Genomic DNA, 18032 nt, shown 5'->3' with positions numbered 1-18032 from the left:
CTCTAATAAGAGCAATCCCAGCTTCTACAGCCTATCAACATAACTCTACTCCTTCATCCCTGGGATCATACTAGTAAATCTCTTCTGCACCCTCTGTAAAGCCCTCATACCCTTCCTAAAGTGTGGTGCCCAGAATTGAACCAGTGTTTTATATAGGCCCAGCATAAATTCCTGGCTTTTGTACTCTGTGCCTCTATTTATAAAACCCAAGGCCCCATATGCTTTAATAACTGCCTTGTTAACCCACCTTGCCTCCTTCAAAGACTTGTGTACAAGCACCCACAAGTCTCCCTCTTATTGTACACCCTTTAAAGTTCCACCATTTAGTTTGTGTTGTCTCTCTTCATTCTTAATGTCAAAATATATCATCTCACATTTTCTATGTTGTATTTCATCTGCCATGTGTCCGCCCATTCCACTAGCCTGTCCATGTCCTCTTGAGGTTCTCTTACCATCTTTCTCTGTTTATTAGATTTGAAAGTTTCAAAGCTTCTGCAAGTTTTGAAATTGTGCCCTGTACCCCCAAGAACAAGTTTGCAAAAGCAAAATGCTGCAAATGCTTGAAATCTGAAATAAAAACTGAAAGTGGCTGGGAAAACTCAGCAGGTCTGGCAGCATCTGTGGAGAGAGAAACAGAGTTACCATTTCGGGCCAATGACCTTTCATTGGGGGATCGGCTGAAAGGTCATTGACCTGGAACACTATTACTCCTGTTTCTTACTCCACAGATGCTAACTGACCTGTTGAGCATTTCCAGCATTTTCTGTTTTTATTTCATATAAAGTTAGACTATTGTGGTTTTGGTAATGGAAATTTTTAAGAAGAAATGAAAATCCCTCAACTGAGATAAAATAGCAGCAGTATAAGGGAAAGCAGTTCAATTTCCCTCAAACAAAATGCAAAATCCATAGGCTTTGCAATATTAAACTTAAAACATTGTTATTTCTTCTCTAACATGCACTTAAACAAAACCCAACATCAGTGTATTTCAACTCCCATGGTATAATGTTATTCCCCTTCAAAGCATATAATCAGTTGCAGGAACTCACCTTGCATTTATTCTTGTCATAGCAACAACATGTCCCAAACAAAAGTACGTAATATTATGTATAGAATGTAATATTGGCTGAGCTCTGTTAGCTAGATCTCTGGCAAGTTTGCCACTTTTGTGATCCTGTGATAAGAATTAGGTGGTGGGAATTTTGTAGAGGCATATAAATTACCGTGTAATTATTTAATATTCATTTGGCAGTGCAGAGCTTGAGTACTGCTGAAAAAAAGAGACATGTCTAAGCTTTTCATCTTGCACTCATCAGGACATCTCACAGGATTACCAATATAAGGGGAAAACAGCAACTGAATGTGAAGAGAATGCTGATTGGTTGGCAAGTGATATTGCCATGGAGAATGCACCAGTGATTGGTATTGGGTTACTAATTTATGCTGTGTCCTACACTGCTCTTGGTCTGAGGTGTGCAAATTTCTTTCATCTTTCGATTTGATCCGTTTATGCCGCTATATTGCTTCAGTAGATGACTGCACCATAAACAGTACCCATTTGAAACATGTCCACACCATAAACTGACTTAAGCTGAAGCGGTTTAGCAATGCGATTAATGATGCCACTAAACACGTAAGAAATCTCTCAGACCATGTACTCTCAGAAAGCAAGGAGTTTGTTCTTGTGCATGGTTTCAATTTTGGTGTGCCTTCATCCCAAATCAAATGGGAAGAGGTATTTGCTGAGTTCGAACTCCTTTACTCCCAACTATCCTGCCACAAACCAGCATCCACTGAAGACACTGAATCCTTGAAAGCGTGCCTAACTGATCTAGCGCACATATTGCGGGATTCTGAATGACCTGTCCGACTTTCACTTGCAACAGACATGTCTTAGAGCATTGTGAGGCCTTAAGACCAACCCAGACATACACATCAGTAAACCTGACAAAGGGATGGGAATAGTCATCCTTAACAAGTGTGACTATGTCAACAAAATGCACACCATTCTTAACGACAAATTCGTATCCCTTGGATTGGCCACTCAACATGACCGGACAGCCTTGCTCAAAGATAAGCTAAAAAAACGCTTGTTGGACATGTGTAAGAGTGATGAGCCACCGTGTGATATATATGGCTGGATTCATCATCACGGTTCACAATGTCCGCGTACATATGGGCTGCCCAAGACACACAAAAGTGATGTTCCTTTACGCCCTATCTTATCTATGACCGATTCTGCACAACATGAATTGGCCAAATGGTTAGGCAAATTGTTACAACCAGTTTCGACTAAGTTTTCCACATACACAGTGAAGGATTCCTTCACATTTGCGAAGGCCTTACAGGACTTGCATATCAATAGCAACGCTGTGTCTGTGTGCTCATTTTCCATTGCTAGCCTATTCACCAATATTCCACTTAAGGAAAGCTTAGATATTTGCGCTGCAGCACTATATCATGACTATCTAGACCCTCCACCTTTGCATGAATCAGTATTCATTGAACGTATGAACTTGGCAACTTGCGCAGTTCAGTTTTAATGACACCATGTCTGCCCAAATAGATGATATTGCTGTGGGATACTCTCTAGGCCCAGCTCTCACAAAGATCTTTGTTGGGTTCCTTGAGAAACGTGTCTTTGATGGAATGACACCTAACCTCCTACCCCTTGCATATTTCCTATAGGTGGATGATATGTTTGCTATATTAAAATCTGCAGCTACGTGTAACAATTTCCTTACATGTCTTAATGGGCTCCATCCTGTGCACAAATTCATCTTTGAAATGGAACAGTCAGATGAACTCCCCTTCCTTGACGTGCTAGTTGAGAAATCTGCCAGGTGGTTCTCTATTACAGCCTACTACAAGCCTTCAATGGCCAATATACGCGTTGGGGTTCTTACAGTTCCACACGCTGTAAGATTGGACTTATCAGCAACCTTGTAAATAGGGCTGGAGCCATTTGCTCACCATGCAAGCTTGATGCTGAAATAGGGCGAATCAAAGGCATCCTGCAGGATAATAGTTACCCTGCTCAGGTCATTTCATGCTGTATATCACCCAAACTCATGAATGAGCCTAAGGCCATTGCTTTCGGCCCTGAAAAGTGCCCAGTCTACCTCAGATTTACCCTGGAAGGGCAATGTGTCTCAAAAATTTGAGCAACAGGTGAAGCTAGCTGTTCCACGGTACTACTTTGCAGTAGCAATACGAGTGATATTCGCCACTAACAGGATGCTGCTATCAAGTCAAAAAGATGTTCTGCCTATCGTACAAATGAGTAATGTGGTATATGAATTTCAGTGCCAGTGTGATGCTAGGTATGTAGGCCACACATACCAAAGACTGGCGGATCATATCAAACAGCATGTCCCAGCCACTGTTCGCAATGGGCAGGGTACGGATTGTACCCAACCAGTCCGTGCTTACAAAACTCAAAAAACAGTGTCCAGCATTAGATGTGATTCCGCGATTGGACAACATTTGCTAAGTAATTCATAGTGTGTTAAGAATGACGCTGACATACAAGTTAAGATTGTCAGTGGACTTGCAGCGTCCATTTGCGAATACTGGAAGCTACATACATTAATACACAGGGTCCTGTTCTTTGCAGACAGAAAGAACATGTACATACATTGTGCCTGTTTCAGCTAAACAAAATAAGTGACAGCCATTCACTGACTCATTCTTGAGGGCAATGCCTTGACCAATCAGGGTCAAGCTGCCTGGTTTAAATTTCAAACAATGCTTGGCACTTAATTGTCAGTCACCATCACTGGTGCATTCTCCATGGCACTCCACTTACCACTCAATCAGCACTCTCTTCACATACAGTATAAATTGTTGTTTTCCCCTTATTTGTATACTTGCGACTGTCCTATTGAGTGCAAGATGAAAAGCTTAGATGTGTCTCTTTTTTCAGCAATGCTTAATATTCATTCAATTAGCCATCGCTTACACCAATTTCACATTGTTTAATTTACACAGGTGCACACAAATTTCAAAGGATCAGTAGTGAGATTGCAACATCGTCAAGCAATCATTGAAACTTTTCTGTCTTGTTATTTTTCCCCCTTGACATGTAAGGTGCTTTTGTGGTTATCTTGTGCTGCTGCCTTCTACTCCTGCTGGTTGCATGATGAGTTTCCCACTGAGAAACCTGTAATATTTCTGCTGTGCTTTTGGGAGGAAGATCAACGGAAAGATGATGAGAAGGTCAGCCTATGGTTAAGGTGTATTTCACCCATATATCAGTACTCCGACACTATGAAATACTGGTGCAGGTGCATGTAACCCCCCCCCCCCCCCACCCATACCCAAGGTGCTGTGCTTGCAGAGTCTTTGGTTCATCAGGGATGCTGTGATGGAGATATGTTTCATGCTGTGTGCAGGGCTGCAGCTGTAACACACAACTGCATTGAATTGTTATGGGCTATGACCACTGGGGGTATTTTGACTATCAACTGTGCAAAGATGCATGAAACAAGTCTCATGCATTATTTGCTCGAGCATCACAACTCAGGTTCCTCCCTATGAACAACCAACACTGTTGTGAGGGTTGTCAGGCTTCCAAATGTGCAGGGAGTTACAATGTGTGCTCTTGTGCCCATGGGACATGATTCACATGAATGGAAAAGGATTGACTGTTCCACTCAATGTTCTGCTTGCAGCATCACATTATTGCTGGTAATCGCTTGACTTGACAGGCAGTCCAGTGTCCCAGCAATTTTTGAATTTGCAAAAAAATAAACATCAGGATGACTCCTTGAAGAAATCAAGGCTGTTAATGTGCAGCCATCATACATGGCACCTCTGGTATGCAGGACACCAGCTGCATGCAGATATAGTGAGTTGTGTGCTTTGACCAGAGTAATCCTAGTCTGTCCCATTGGCATATTGAAGCAATGCTTCAGGTGCCTCTATTGATCCAGAGACATCCTGCAATATTGTGAAAATTTCAAGAATTGCTGCCTTGTGATGCAAGTCACAAACTGTTGGCTATGGAATAGGAAGGAGCAGAACACAGGAAGGGGCCCCCAAGGGCAGCATGAAGAGAGAATGGAAGCAAAGCATTTTGCAGCTGTGAGAGCAATTAATGCAGCTACCCAAAACAGACTGCTTAATTTGCAATGTGCTTCCTGCATAATTGTTCCAACTACATTCTCTTCATGCCCTCCTCACAACACACTCACCTTGAAGCAATCCCTTCCTGTTTCACTGCTGCTCATGCATCTACCATTACCATTCAAACCATTCGATGAATTGAATGTTAGAGAGCTCCCCCTTGGTTGACAGTATGTGAACTTTATCCTCTTAACCCTAATCTGGTGCCTCACGTACATGCTTCCTCAGCAATATTAGTTCATGAGGAGACTGGATGCTGTGTATCAATGGGACTCGATTGGAATTGAGTTGGTCCTCACCTTTTCGCAGCTGAGTCCTGAGGATGGACCTACTACATGCGGTGACACATCTGCTGCTCAGTGCACACCCTGAGACTTTGTGCTTTCTGGCATCGGAAAAGGCATTCTGAGGGACAGCGTCTTCTGTCCAAAATTCAACCATGTCACTATTCCAAGGCACTCCCTCACCATGGCAATGGATTTATATGACTATATCGAATGGCACCATTATTACCTATCTGGGTCCAGTGAAGTACTGCACTTGCAACAGTCAGTTAGATTAGATGGGAAAATTTGTTGAGCTGAGTGCATGTAGGAACACAATTTCACAAGATTGGGAAGTGTAAAGTATACTTCGTATACTCATGGGCATTTGTGGTAAAGTTTCTAAGTCATTTAAGATTGTGCAATGGTCAGATTATTGTAGTGTCATGCAGAGTGTAAGATGGAAGTGGGTTCTCATATCTTGACTGACCTGCTTCCTTGTGTGTGATTATGCAGAGCCAGCACATAGGAGGGTACTTACTCTCTTTCCTCCTAGGCTGCTGTCCTTGGAGGCCTGTGGCCGTCACTGCCAAAGAAAGCTTCCCTCCTCAGCCTCGCTTCTTCCAAAAGGAGAGATGTGAGGAGAGATTGTGTAGAATGGACCTATATTGTCCAGAGTTTAAAAGCATTTCATTGAAATGTATAAAATTCTTAGAGGGCTTGACAGAGCAGTGGCTGAGAAGCTGTTGCCCCTGGCTGGAGGCTGTAGAACTAGGGACTAGCCAGTTAGGACCGGGATGAGGAGAAATTGAGCAATGTGGTTGACTCTTAACTTATGCCTGAAATCGTCTAGTAAGCCACTCAGTTGTATTGAAACTGCTGTGATAAACTATACTACAGACGGACCACCTGGCATTGACTTAGGCACTGAATTCAGATCCAACAAAGCATGTTCAGCCCAGTCAGCACTGCAAGGCCCTCCCTGCTAACATCTGGGGACTTGGACCAAAATTGAGAAAGCTGTCTGACAGACTGGTCTAGCAACAGCGTGGCATAGTCAAACTCTCAAAATCATACCTTTCAGCCAATCTCCCAGGCTCTTCCCTGGGTATATCGTGTCCCACTGGCAGGATAGACCCACCAGAGGTGGTGGCACAGTGGTATTCAGCTGGGAGGGAGTTGCCCTAGGAGTCCTCAACATTGACTCCGGACTCCATGAAGTCTAATGGCATCAGGTCAAACAAGGGCATGGAAACATCCTGCTGATTATCACGTACCGCCCTCCCTCAGCTGATGAATCCGTCCTCCTCCATGTTGGACACCACTTGGAAGAAGCACTGAGGGTAAGGAGGGCACAGAATGTACTCTGGGTGGAGGACTTCAATATCCATCACCAATTTTGGCTTGGTACCACCAAAACTAACCAAGCTGGCCAATTGCTAAAAGACAAAGCTGACAGATTGCACCAGTAGCAGGTGGTGAGGGAACCAACACAAAAAAATAGACTTGACTTTATCCTCACCAATCTACCAGTTGCAGAAATATCTGTCCATGACAATATTGGCAGGAGTGTGCAGCGTATAACTCCTTTGGAGACAAAGTCCAGTCTTCACACAAAACACCTTCCATCATGCTAAATGCGATAGATTCAAAACAGATCTAGCAGCTAAAACTGGGCATCCATGAGGTGCTGTGGGCCATTAGCAGCAGCAGAACTGTATATAATCACAATCTGTAACCTCATGGCCCGGCATATCCCTCACACATTGCCATCAAGCCCGGAGACCAACCCTGTTTCTATGAGGAGTGTAGCAGAGCATGCCAGGAGCAGCACCAGGCATACCTAAAAATGAGGTGACCATGTGGTGAAGCTACAGCATAGGACTCATCAGCAGAGGTGGCATGCTGTGGACAGAGCTAAGTGCTTCTCATCCAACAGGTCCGATCAAAACTCTGCAGTTCTGCCACATCCTGTCTTTAATTGTGGTGGACAATTAAACAGCTAACCAGCGGAGGAGGCTCCATGAACATCCCTACCCACAATGGTGGCGGAGCCCAGCACATAAGATGAGGCTTGAAGCATTTATGGCCATCTTCAGGCAGAAGTGCCAAGGGGATGATCCATCTCTGCATCCTCCTGTGGTCCCCAGCATCACAGATGCCAGTCTTCAGCCAATTTGATTCACTACATGTAATACCAAGAGATAACTGAAGACATAGGATACAGCAAGGGCTATGGACCCTGACAACATTCCAGCTATAGCGCTGAAGACTTGTGCTCCAGAATTAGGGGTATCTCTAGCCGAGCTGTTCTAGTACAGTTACAACACAGGTATTTAGCCGACAAAGTGGAAAATTGTCAGGTATGTCCTGCTTGCGAAAAGCAAGACAAATCCAATCCTGTCAATTACCACCCTATCAGTCTGTTCTCATCATCAGCAGTGATGGACCAACCACATCAACACTGTGGGTACAAGAGTAGGTCAGAGGCTGGCAATTCTGCAGCAAGTCACTCACCACCTGTCTCCCCAAAGCCTTTTCATCACTTACAAGGCACAAGTCAGAACCATGATGAAATACTCTCTACTTGCCTAGATGCAGCTCCAACAACACTCAAGGAACTTGATACCATCCATGACAAAGCAGCCAACTTGATTGTCAGCCTATCCACCATATTAAACACTCACTTCCTCCACCAAGAGTGCCATTCATGGATGCCCTATAGCAGCTCACCAAGGCTTATTCAACAGCACCTCCTAAGCCCATGACTTCTACCAACTAGAAGGACAAGAGTAGCAAGTGCATGGTAACACCACCACCTGCAAGCTCCCCCCAAGTTTCACACTATCTGAATTGGAAATATCTCACCGTTCCTTCACTGCCACTGGGTCAAAATGCTGGAACCACCTCCCTGCTAGCACTGTGGGTGTACCTACACTGCATGGACTGCTGTGTTTTAGGAAGGTGGCTCTACCTTCTCGAGGGCATTTAGGGATGGTAACAAATACTGGTCTTGCCAGCAATGCCCACACCCATGAATGAATGAAAGAGTTATTCACTCAAACGCTTGTGAATCTTTGAAATTCTCTATCCCAGAGGACTGTGGATGCTCGGTGATTGAGTATATTCAAGATTGAGAATGATAGATTTTTGGGCACTAAGGGAATAAAGGGATATGGGCTTAAGACAGAGAAAGTGCAGTGGATGTAAAAGTTCATCCATGATCTTGTTGAATGGCGGAGCAGTCTCAATGGGCTGTATGACCTAATCTTGCTCCTGTTCCTAATGTTATATTCTTAGTCCTGAATAGTTCTGTGGCCTTCACAACTGCTTCCAAACAAGCCCACAATGCCTGGTTCTTCAAACAGTGGGAATTTGTCCTAATGGCATTTCCCATGCCTTTAGCTTACTGCCTTATGATCAGGCTGGATTCAGTACATGACGGATTGGGCACCTGCAAATCGTGCACTGACCAACTACCAGTCAGGCTTATGTGAGATTGGAACTCTAGCTTGTTTAAGGGATGTAATGCATCTTAATGCATGATTTATGTTGATTCCCTTCTGCATTTCTCAACCTCTTGATGCATTATCGCATATAGCCCAGCTTGGGTACTGTTCCGCTTGTGCTTGTGACTTTTACAGAATCACACAGTGCAGAAGAGGCCCTTTGGCCCATCGAGTCTGCACTGGCACGTGAGAAACACCTGACCTACCTACCTAATCCCATTTACCAGCACTTGGCCCATAGCCTTGAATGTTATGACGTGCCAAGTGCTCATCCAGGTACTTTTTAAAGGATGTGAGGCACCCCGCCTCCACCACCCTCCCAGACAGCGCATTCCAGACCGTCACCACCCTCTGGGTAAAAAAGTTTTTCCTCACATCCCCCCTAAACCTCCTGCCCCTCACCTTGAACTTATGTCCCCTTGTGACTGACCCTTCAACTAAGGGGAACAGCTGCTCCCTATCCACCCTGTCCATGCCCCTCATAATCTTGTACACCTCGATCAGGTCGCCCTTCAGTCTTCTCTGCTCCAACGAAAACAACCCAAGTCTATCCAACCTCTCTTCATAACTTAAATTTTTCATCCCTGGCAGCATCCTGGTGAATCTCCTCTGCACCGCCTCCAGTGCAATCACATCCTTCCTATAATGTGGCGACCAGAACTGCACACAGTACTCCAGCTGTGGCCTCACCAAGGTTCTACACAACTCCAACATGACCTCCCTACTTTTGTAATCTATGCCTCGATTGATAAAGGCAAGTGTCCCATATGCCTTTTTCACCACCCCACTAACATGCCCCTCCACCTTCAGAGATCTATGGACACACACACCAAGGTCCCTTTGTTCCTCAGAACTTCCTAGTGCCATGCTGTTCATTGAATACTTCCTTGTCAAATTACTCCTTCCAAAGTGTATCACCTCACAATTTTCAGGGTTAAATTCCATCTGCCACTTAGCTGCCCATTTGACTATCCCGTCTACCTCTTCCTGTAGCCCAAGACACTCAACCTCACTATTAACCACCCAGCCAATCTTTGTGTCATCCACAAACTTACTAATCCTACCCCCCACATAGTCATTTATGTTGTTTATATAAATGACGAATAATAGAGGACCCAGCACAGATCCCTGTGGTACGCCACTGGACACTGGCTTCCAGTCACTAAAGCATCCTTCTGCCATCACCCTCTGTCTCCTACAACTAAGCCAATTTTGAATCCACTTTATCAAATTACCCTGTATCCCATATGCATTTGCCTTCTTTATAAGTCTCCCATGTGGGACCTTGTCAAAGGCTTTGATGAGTGGGGAACAAACAACAAGTAATTGGTCAACATTCATCACACACAAATTATAAATTTGAGAACTCAGTGTGTCAGCTAGGCTGGAGGTGAAGGATCCAGCAATATGGAATGGAGATTGCAACAGAAAAATAGAAGCTATTTGAAGTACAAAACCATTAATATCATAGTTCAGAATTAGATATTTTATATTTGATACAGACAAATCATACGTTCACACTTTATACTTGGTAAGATTTTGAATTTTTTATGAAGTGATAATTTTCCCTCTTTCTTTTGATCATTATCAATATTAGACATTATTGTTAGGATGCTGGACAACAATGAGGGTTCTCTTATATTGCTGGATTCAACATTTGGAAAGTGTATCCCTTGTGATATGGTACATTTCAACTTGATCCTTTGTTCATATGAGTCAACTGATCTCGAGACAAGCCAGTGTTGAGAGCCTCAGTGTCTCTGGGCTTGGGAGGGGGGAGATATTTGTCAGCACTCTGGCTCCTTGTCTCTATCCAGTGACACCTGCTGAGATCATATGAGACTAGGCACAAAAAACATGCCTTTCTAGGCTGACATCTGAAGAATGACCACGTAGGATAGATCTTCAACTTGCTATCTGCGTCAGATTGCCCACACATTTTCACTCTCATTGATTTTAATCGACAACCAACTCAAAGCACCCAGCGTTTATTTCATATCCATTTTATACCCTTGGTCCTCAGTGTCTGATGCCCCTCATGCTTCTGACTTCCCCTTTGGCCTTCTCCATGTCTTGATGAAGTCTTTCCCTCCCTGCCTATTGGCCTACCAGACCTATCCTTTCTGTCTCCTATCCAATTTGCTTCCAGTCATCTACCGTCCCATTTGGATTCATTCTCAGCAGTGTGTACATATAAAAGAAAAAAGAAAAGATATTTATATATAGGCCTTTTATGACCTCAGGATGTCCCAAGGCACTTCCTATTCATTGAAGTATTTTTGAAGTGTAATTGCTATTGTAATGTAGGGACTTGCAGCAGCCAATCTGTGTACAGGAAGGTCAAACAAATAGTGATGAGATAACTGACCAAATATCTGTTCCGTGATCTTGGTTGAAAGACAAATATTGATCAGGACACCAGGAGAAATATAACCCTATGACTCTAAATCCCCTGCCCTCTGGAATAGTACCATAAGATGTTTTACGTCCACCATTAAATATTCATTTTCTTTACGGCGTGCAGGGATGGAGGGACCTGGCGTTATATATGGACAAATTATTGAAGGTGGTAGGGCAGGTTGAGAAAGTGGTTAGTAAGGCATATGGGATCCTGGAATTTGGAAATAGAGGCATGAAATACAAAAACAAGGAAGCTCTGGTAAAGCTTTATAAAACACTGGTTCAGCCTCAATTGGAGTATTATGTCCAATTCTGGGCACCAAACTTTAGGAAAGATGTGAAGGCTTTAGAGAGGGGGTAAAAAAGATTGACAAGAATGGTTCCAGGAATGAGGGACTTCAAGTTATTTGGAGAGATTGGAGAAGCTGGAATCAAAACAGAAAATATAAGATTAAAGAGATTAAGTGAGTGGACAAAGATCTGGCAAATGGTGTATAATGTGGAAAATGTGAATTTGTCCATTTTGGCAGGCATAATGAAAGAGAAACATATTATCTAAATGGTGAGAGATTGCAGAGCTCCAAGATGCAGAGGGATCTTGGTGTCTTAGTGCGTGAATCACAAAAGGTTAGTATGAAGGTACAGCAAGTAATTAGGAAAGCTTATAGAATGTTATCATTGCGAGGGAAAAGAATGCAAAAGTAGGGAGGTTGTGCTTCAATTATATAGAACACTAGTGAGACCACATTTGGAGTACTGTGTACAGTATCAGTAACTTTATTTCAGGAAGGATATAAATGTGTTGAAAGCAGTACAGAGAAGGTTTACCAGACTAATACCTGGAATGGGTGGGTTGTCTTATGAGGAAAGGTTGGACAGGTTAGGCTTGTATCCACTGGAATCTAGAAGAGTAAGAGACAACTTAATTGAAACCCTTAAGATCCTAAGGGGTCTTGACAGAGTGGAGTGGAAAAGATGTTTCCTCTTGTGGGAGAATCTAGAACCAGGGATCACTTTTTAAAAATAAGGGGTCACTCATTTAAAACGGAGATGAGGTGAAATTTGTTCTCTGAGGGTCGTGAGTCTCTTCCTGAAAAGGCGGTGGAAGCAGAGTCTTTGAATATTTTTAAGGCAGAGGTGGATATATGCTTGGTAAACAAGGGGTTATCAGGGGTAGGCAGGATGCAGATTTGGGGTTACTATCAGATCAGCCATGATCTTATTAAATGGCTGAGCAGGCTCAAGGGGCCGAATGGCCTACTCCTGCTCCTTGTTTGTATGTCCATAAAATGCTAGAAATGCTCAGCAGGTCTGGCAGCATCTGTGGAGAGAGAAACAGAGTTAATGCTCCAGGGTCTGTGAACTATCGTCTGACCTGAAACATTAATTCTGTTTCTATTTCCGAAGATGTTGTCAGGCCTGCTGAGCGTTTCCAACATTTTCTGTTTTTATTTCAGATTTCCAGCATCTGCAGCGTGCGTTAGTTTTGAAGAAGCTTGTGGTGTTCTCCTTGGAGAAGAGAAGCTTGAGAGGGGATTTGATAGAGGTGTTCAAAATTATGAGGGATCTAGACAGAGTAGATAGAGAGAAATTGTTCCCATTGGTGGAAGGGTTGAGCACCAAAGGACACAGATTTAAAGTGGTTGGCAAAGGAAGCGACAGCAACATGAGGTAAAACATTTTTAAGCAGTGAATGGATAGAATTTGGAATGCACCGTTTGGGATTGTGGTGGAAGCAGGTTCATGCAGGGCTGCCAAAAATGAATTGGATAAGCACTTGAAAAGAAAAGAATTGCATGTCTATGAGGAAAGAGCATGGGAATAGGATTAGTTGATTTGCTCTTACAGAGAGCCAGCATGGACAATTTGGGTTAAAAGGCCTCCTGTGCTGCAACAACTCTACGATTCACCAAGAATGCAGATGAGACCTCTATTTAATGTCTCTTTGAAAGACAGCACCTCTGACAGTCCAGCAGTCAATCTGTATTACACTGAAGTGTCAGCCTGGATTACGTGCTGAGAGCAGGTTTTGAACCCAGAATTGCCTGATTCCGAGGTGACAATGCTACCACCGACTCAAGACTAACCCACCATATCACTGAATTGTGGGAGGTAGTATATAAACGCTGACCTCTGGGATGAAAACTCACAGCTTTAATTGAAATAGCGTGGGTACAATTTTAAAGGGCCTATTCGACACACTGCTACTCAACATTGCACAAGTTGTTTTGCAGATTAATAGTGTGGCGCATTGGAATCAGCGGTAGAGGAAAAGCACATGTTTATATTTTTGCAGGAAATATTTCACTATGGCTGTCTAACAGCACTTGTAAGGAAGTGGATGCAGAACTTGACAGCCTGATTAAGTGTGCTGGCAGTCATTTGAGACTCTAAAAGGAAGTTAGTAACTTTGCTTGTTACTATTCTCTAGGTCTTGTCTCATAATCTTTGCACAGTCTTGCACATCCCACATGACCCAGTGGCACTTGAAGAGCATTTCAGAGATGATGATGATGGGCCTGTCTCCAGCCAGGGTTATATGCCGTATCTCAATAAATACATCCTTGATAAGGTAACCTTTATTTTCCAAATATGTGTTTTTGTCTCTCTCTTTGTTTAACATTTATGATTTTAGGACTGTTTAATTCCCTGTTTCTAGGAGAGTAGGAAACTAACTCTACGAAGGTCATGTTATTCTGTTTACTTGGTGCAGTTGACCATTGCAGGAGGGAATCTATCTATGATGTCTTGGATGACATTGCAATACTCACTGCCTAGGGAAGCCCAGATATCATTCCAGACTTAATGACAATGCCTGGCCTTCTACTAAATACTTTCCTCAGTACTTGGGTTATAAGTTAAATATTGCTGAAAAGAAAGGCATGATGTCAAAGCTTTATGTCTTCCCCAATCAGGAAAAATGCAAGAATGTCAAATTTCAAGCAATCACAACAATTTATATTACAGGAGAAAAGGGGTGCTGATTGGTTGGCATGTCAACTCTGATTGGCTGAGGCATTGCCATGGAGAGAGCAACTGGAATTTATAGGCCTGGGCTTGTAAAACCCAAAACAGAACATCTACTGTTAGATGTGATTCCATGATTGGGCACCCGCTTAATTAGCTGCTTTGTATTTCTATTGTCACCATATATTTGTGAGTTAGATATAGTTCAGATTTCCAGTGTTAATATTAAACTCTTTTTTTTGTTGCATTTAGTCTTATACAGCTGCATTTCGGCTTAAATGTTTGGAAAAGTGTTCTTTATTTTTAGATATGCAGTTTGATATGAATTTAAGCCTCAGAGGCATAAGAACCATGTTTTAACCAATTAGTGGTGTGTGTGGCGGGGGGGGGGGGGGGGGGGGGAGTGGTGGGTGGGCGTAGGGAAGCTCTTTCAGTTCTGATGCACTTCCTGAGCTATGCACTTAGTGAAGTACGTCACAGGACTTTCCTGACTAAATGAGTTGTTGACCTGAAACAAGTGCCTACTAGTATTGTGCTCTATATCTGATGCTCTGTTATCTCTGTGAGGTTTGAATCTTCTTTTGACTTTTCAGACAAGTGTAGGATGTTTGTGTGAATATTACCCTGACCACCAAATGTACTTGGCTTGGATTTTTCCCAGCTCCTTTAATGGAGTTCATTGCACTGAAATGTTTGAACCTTACATCGAGTATAGTGTACAGAAACAGGCTATGCTGATATTTATGCACCACACAAGCCTCCTCCCATCCTACTTCATCTAACCTCATCAGCATAACTTTCTTTCCCTTCTCCCTCCTGTACTTATTTAGCGCCCCCTTAAGTGCAACCTTGAGACAAAATCCCCTTTTCACACTGAGCACACCGTCCATCGTGTTCTGTCACTGTGCTAAAATAAGTTAGATTCAGAACAGATTTAGTAGCTCAAAATTGGACATCCATGAGGTGCTGTGGGCCATCAGCAGCAGCAGGGTTGTATTCAAACACAATCTGTAACTTCATAGCCTAGCATATGCCTCACTCTACCATTAGCGCTCCCTTTCTAACAGCACTGTGGATGTACCTACACCACAGGGACTGCAGCGGTTCAAGAAGGTAGCTCACCACCACCACCACCTCAAGGGCAATTAGGGGTAGGCCATAAATGCTGGCCTAGCCAGTGATGCCCACATGCTGTGAAAGAATAAAAAAAAGACAGGGGAGCATCCCTGGTTCAATGAGGAGTATAGAAGATCATGCCAGGAACATCTTCGGGCATATTGGAAAATGAGGTTCCAATCTGGTTAAACCACATCACAGGATTGCAAACGGGTCAGGCCACAGCTCTGCAGTCCTGCCACAACCAGTTTTAAGCAGTGGTGGACGATTAATGGTTGCAGGAGGCTCCATGAACATGCACATTCTCAATGATAATGGCTCCTAGCACATGAGTGCAAAAGACAAAGTTGAAGTGTTTGCAACCATCTTTAGCCAGAAGTGCTGAGTGGATAATCCATCTCAGCCTCCTCCAACCATCAAAGATTCCAGTCTTTAGCCTATTTAATGCTTTCGACATGCTATCAAGAAATGGCTGAGTATGTTGGATACATTAAAAGCCCTGGGCCCTGATCACCCAACCCTCTAATTTTTCTTGTAGCGTGTGATTGATTCGTTTAAGTATGTTGGCCCATAAGATTATTTTCAGCTGTCGTAGATGCGCGGTAACTTAAGGGAGTCAACTTGTGCCGACCTATGCGTGAACTTTCAGGTTGCTGTGCAGCTGCACAGCTTAGAGGGAACATTGCTTCCAACACCACCCAGCTGTAGTGCTGAAGACTTGTGCTCCAGAACTGGCTTCGATCTAGCCATTCTGTTCCAGCACACCTACAACACTGGCAGCTACCTGACAAGGTGGCAGATTGCCCAGGTTATATCATGCCCGCAAAAGCAGGACAAATCCAGTCCAGCCAATTACTGTCCCATCAGTCTACTCTCAATCATCAGCGAAGTGCAGGAAGGTCTCATTGACAGTGCTATCAGAAGCTAGGAATTCTGTGGAGAGTAACTCACCTCCTGATTCCCCAAAGCCTGTCCACCATCTAAAAGGCACAAGTCAGGAATGTGTTGGAATACTCCTCACTTACCTGGAAGAGTACAGATGCAACAACTCAATAAGCTCAACTCATCCAGGGTAAAGGAGCCCACTTGATTGGCAACCCATCCATCACCTTGAACATTCACTCCCACCACCACCATCGCACAGTGGCAGCAGTGTGTACCATCTACAAAATACACTGCAGCAACTCACCAAGGCTCCTTCAATGGCATCACAACCTCTACAACCTAGAAGGACAAGGGCAGCAGATGCCTGGGAACACCACCACCACCTCAAGGGCAGTTAGGGATGGGCAACAAATCCTGACCTTGCCAGCGATACTCGCATCCCATGAAACAAAAAAAGGAGTCTTGTTTAGCAGAGGCACAATGAACAAATTAACTACCAGTTGTTCCCCCTTCCAAACAGTTCCGCACCCAGTATTGTACCGAGTTTTGATGTTTCTTGAACCATTGGGCTATTCAAGTTAATTAAAGGGAATTGGGTAAGTGTCATAAAGTCATAGCATCATGGAAGGAGGCCATTCAGCCCAGTGAGTCTGTGCTGGCTTCCCTGTAGAGCAATCCAATTAGTGCCATTCCCATGCTCTATCCCTGTAGCCCTGCAAGTTCAAGTGCTCGTCCAATTTTCTTTTGAAATCATTGATCATCTCTGCTTCCACCATCCTCGTCGACAGCAAGTTCCAGGTCATTGCCACTTGCTGTGTAATAAAAGGTCCTCCTCACACCCTTCCATACTTCTTGCCCAAACCTTAAATCTGCGTTCCTGAGTCCTTGTACCATCAGCTGATGGAAACAGCTTTTCTTTGTCCACCTTACCTAAACCTTGCACATCTCTATTTTTCCAACTGCATGTTTATTCATCAGTGTTGAGTTCATTTATATTATAACCCTTTCAAAATTGAAGTCCCTGACTGACTTCAACCCACCCCTTTTAATTTTCTTATTTACTTTCTCTCAAGCTCCCTCAGGTCATGTGCCATTACCTGTTCCCACAGGACATCTGTTACTGATTCCCTAATCAAATAGAAAATATACAGTCCTCTATAGAATTAAAATATTTTGAAAAGATGTTTTTTTGATGGGTTCTTACCAGCAAGATTGGTTCAACGCAGCTTTGTGTTTCTTAACTTATGGGTTCATTGCACGACACAAAACTGCCCACAACTCAAAATAAACTGGTTTTAAATGAATAACTTCCATGAGGGAGTGGGAGATGGTGGCATAGTGGTAAAGTCAGTGGATTAGTAATCTGGAGGCCCAGGCTAATGCTCTGGGAACTTGGGTTCAGATTCCACCGCGGCAGCTGGTGTGATTTAAATTCAATTAATAATTAATGATAAAGATAGTCCCAGTAATGGTGACCATGACAACAATCATTGTAAAAAGCTACCTGGTTCACTAATCCCTTTTGGGAAGGAATCTGCCAGCCTGATCCGGTCTAGCCTATATGTGACTCCAGGGGCAGGATTTTCTCTTCGTTGGATAGACGCGGTGGGTGGGCGGGCGCGCGGGCCCGGGAACAGCCGAGAAACGGACCGCCGCCCGCGATCGGGCCCCAACTGCGATTTCACGCCGGCTGGCCAATTAACGGGCAGCCAGCGTGAAAGGCGCACTGAAATGCTCAGCGCTGCCGGGGTTGGGGCAGGTGGAG

At 43.7% G+C, this 18032-nt stretch overlaps 1 protein-coding gene across 1 annotated transcript in view; it reads left to right on the top strand.

Annotated features, from left to right (window-relative positions):
• Window positions 1-18032, top strand: part of LOC144683575 (differentially expressed in FDCP 6 homolog) — a 169443-nt gene that overhangs the window by 45193 nt on the left and 106218 nt on the right. The window contains exon 2 of the mRNA XM_078546726.1: window positions 13731-13871. Within this exon, the coding sequence (XP_078402852.1) occupies window positions 13731-13871 (141 nt within the window). The remainder of the gene's footprint in view (window positions 1-13730; window positions 13872-18032) is intronic.

This window comes from Cetorhinus maximus, chromosome 8 (assembly GCF_964194155.1).
Source record: "Cetorhinus maximus chromosome 8, sCetMax3.hap1.1, whole genome shotgun sequence".
Lineage (NCBI taxonomy): Eukaryota > Metazoa > Chordata > Chondrichthyes > Lamniformes > Cetorhinidae > Cetorhinus > Cetorhinus maximus.
The sequence above is the reverse complement of the archived record's forward strand: the minus strand, read 5'-3'. Positions and strand labels throughout refer to the sequence as shown.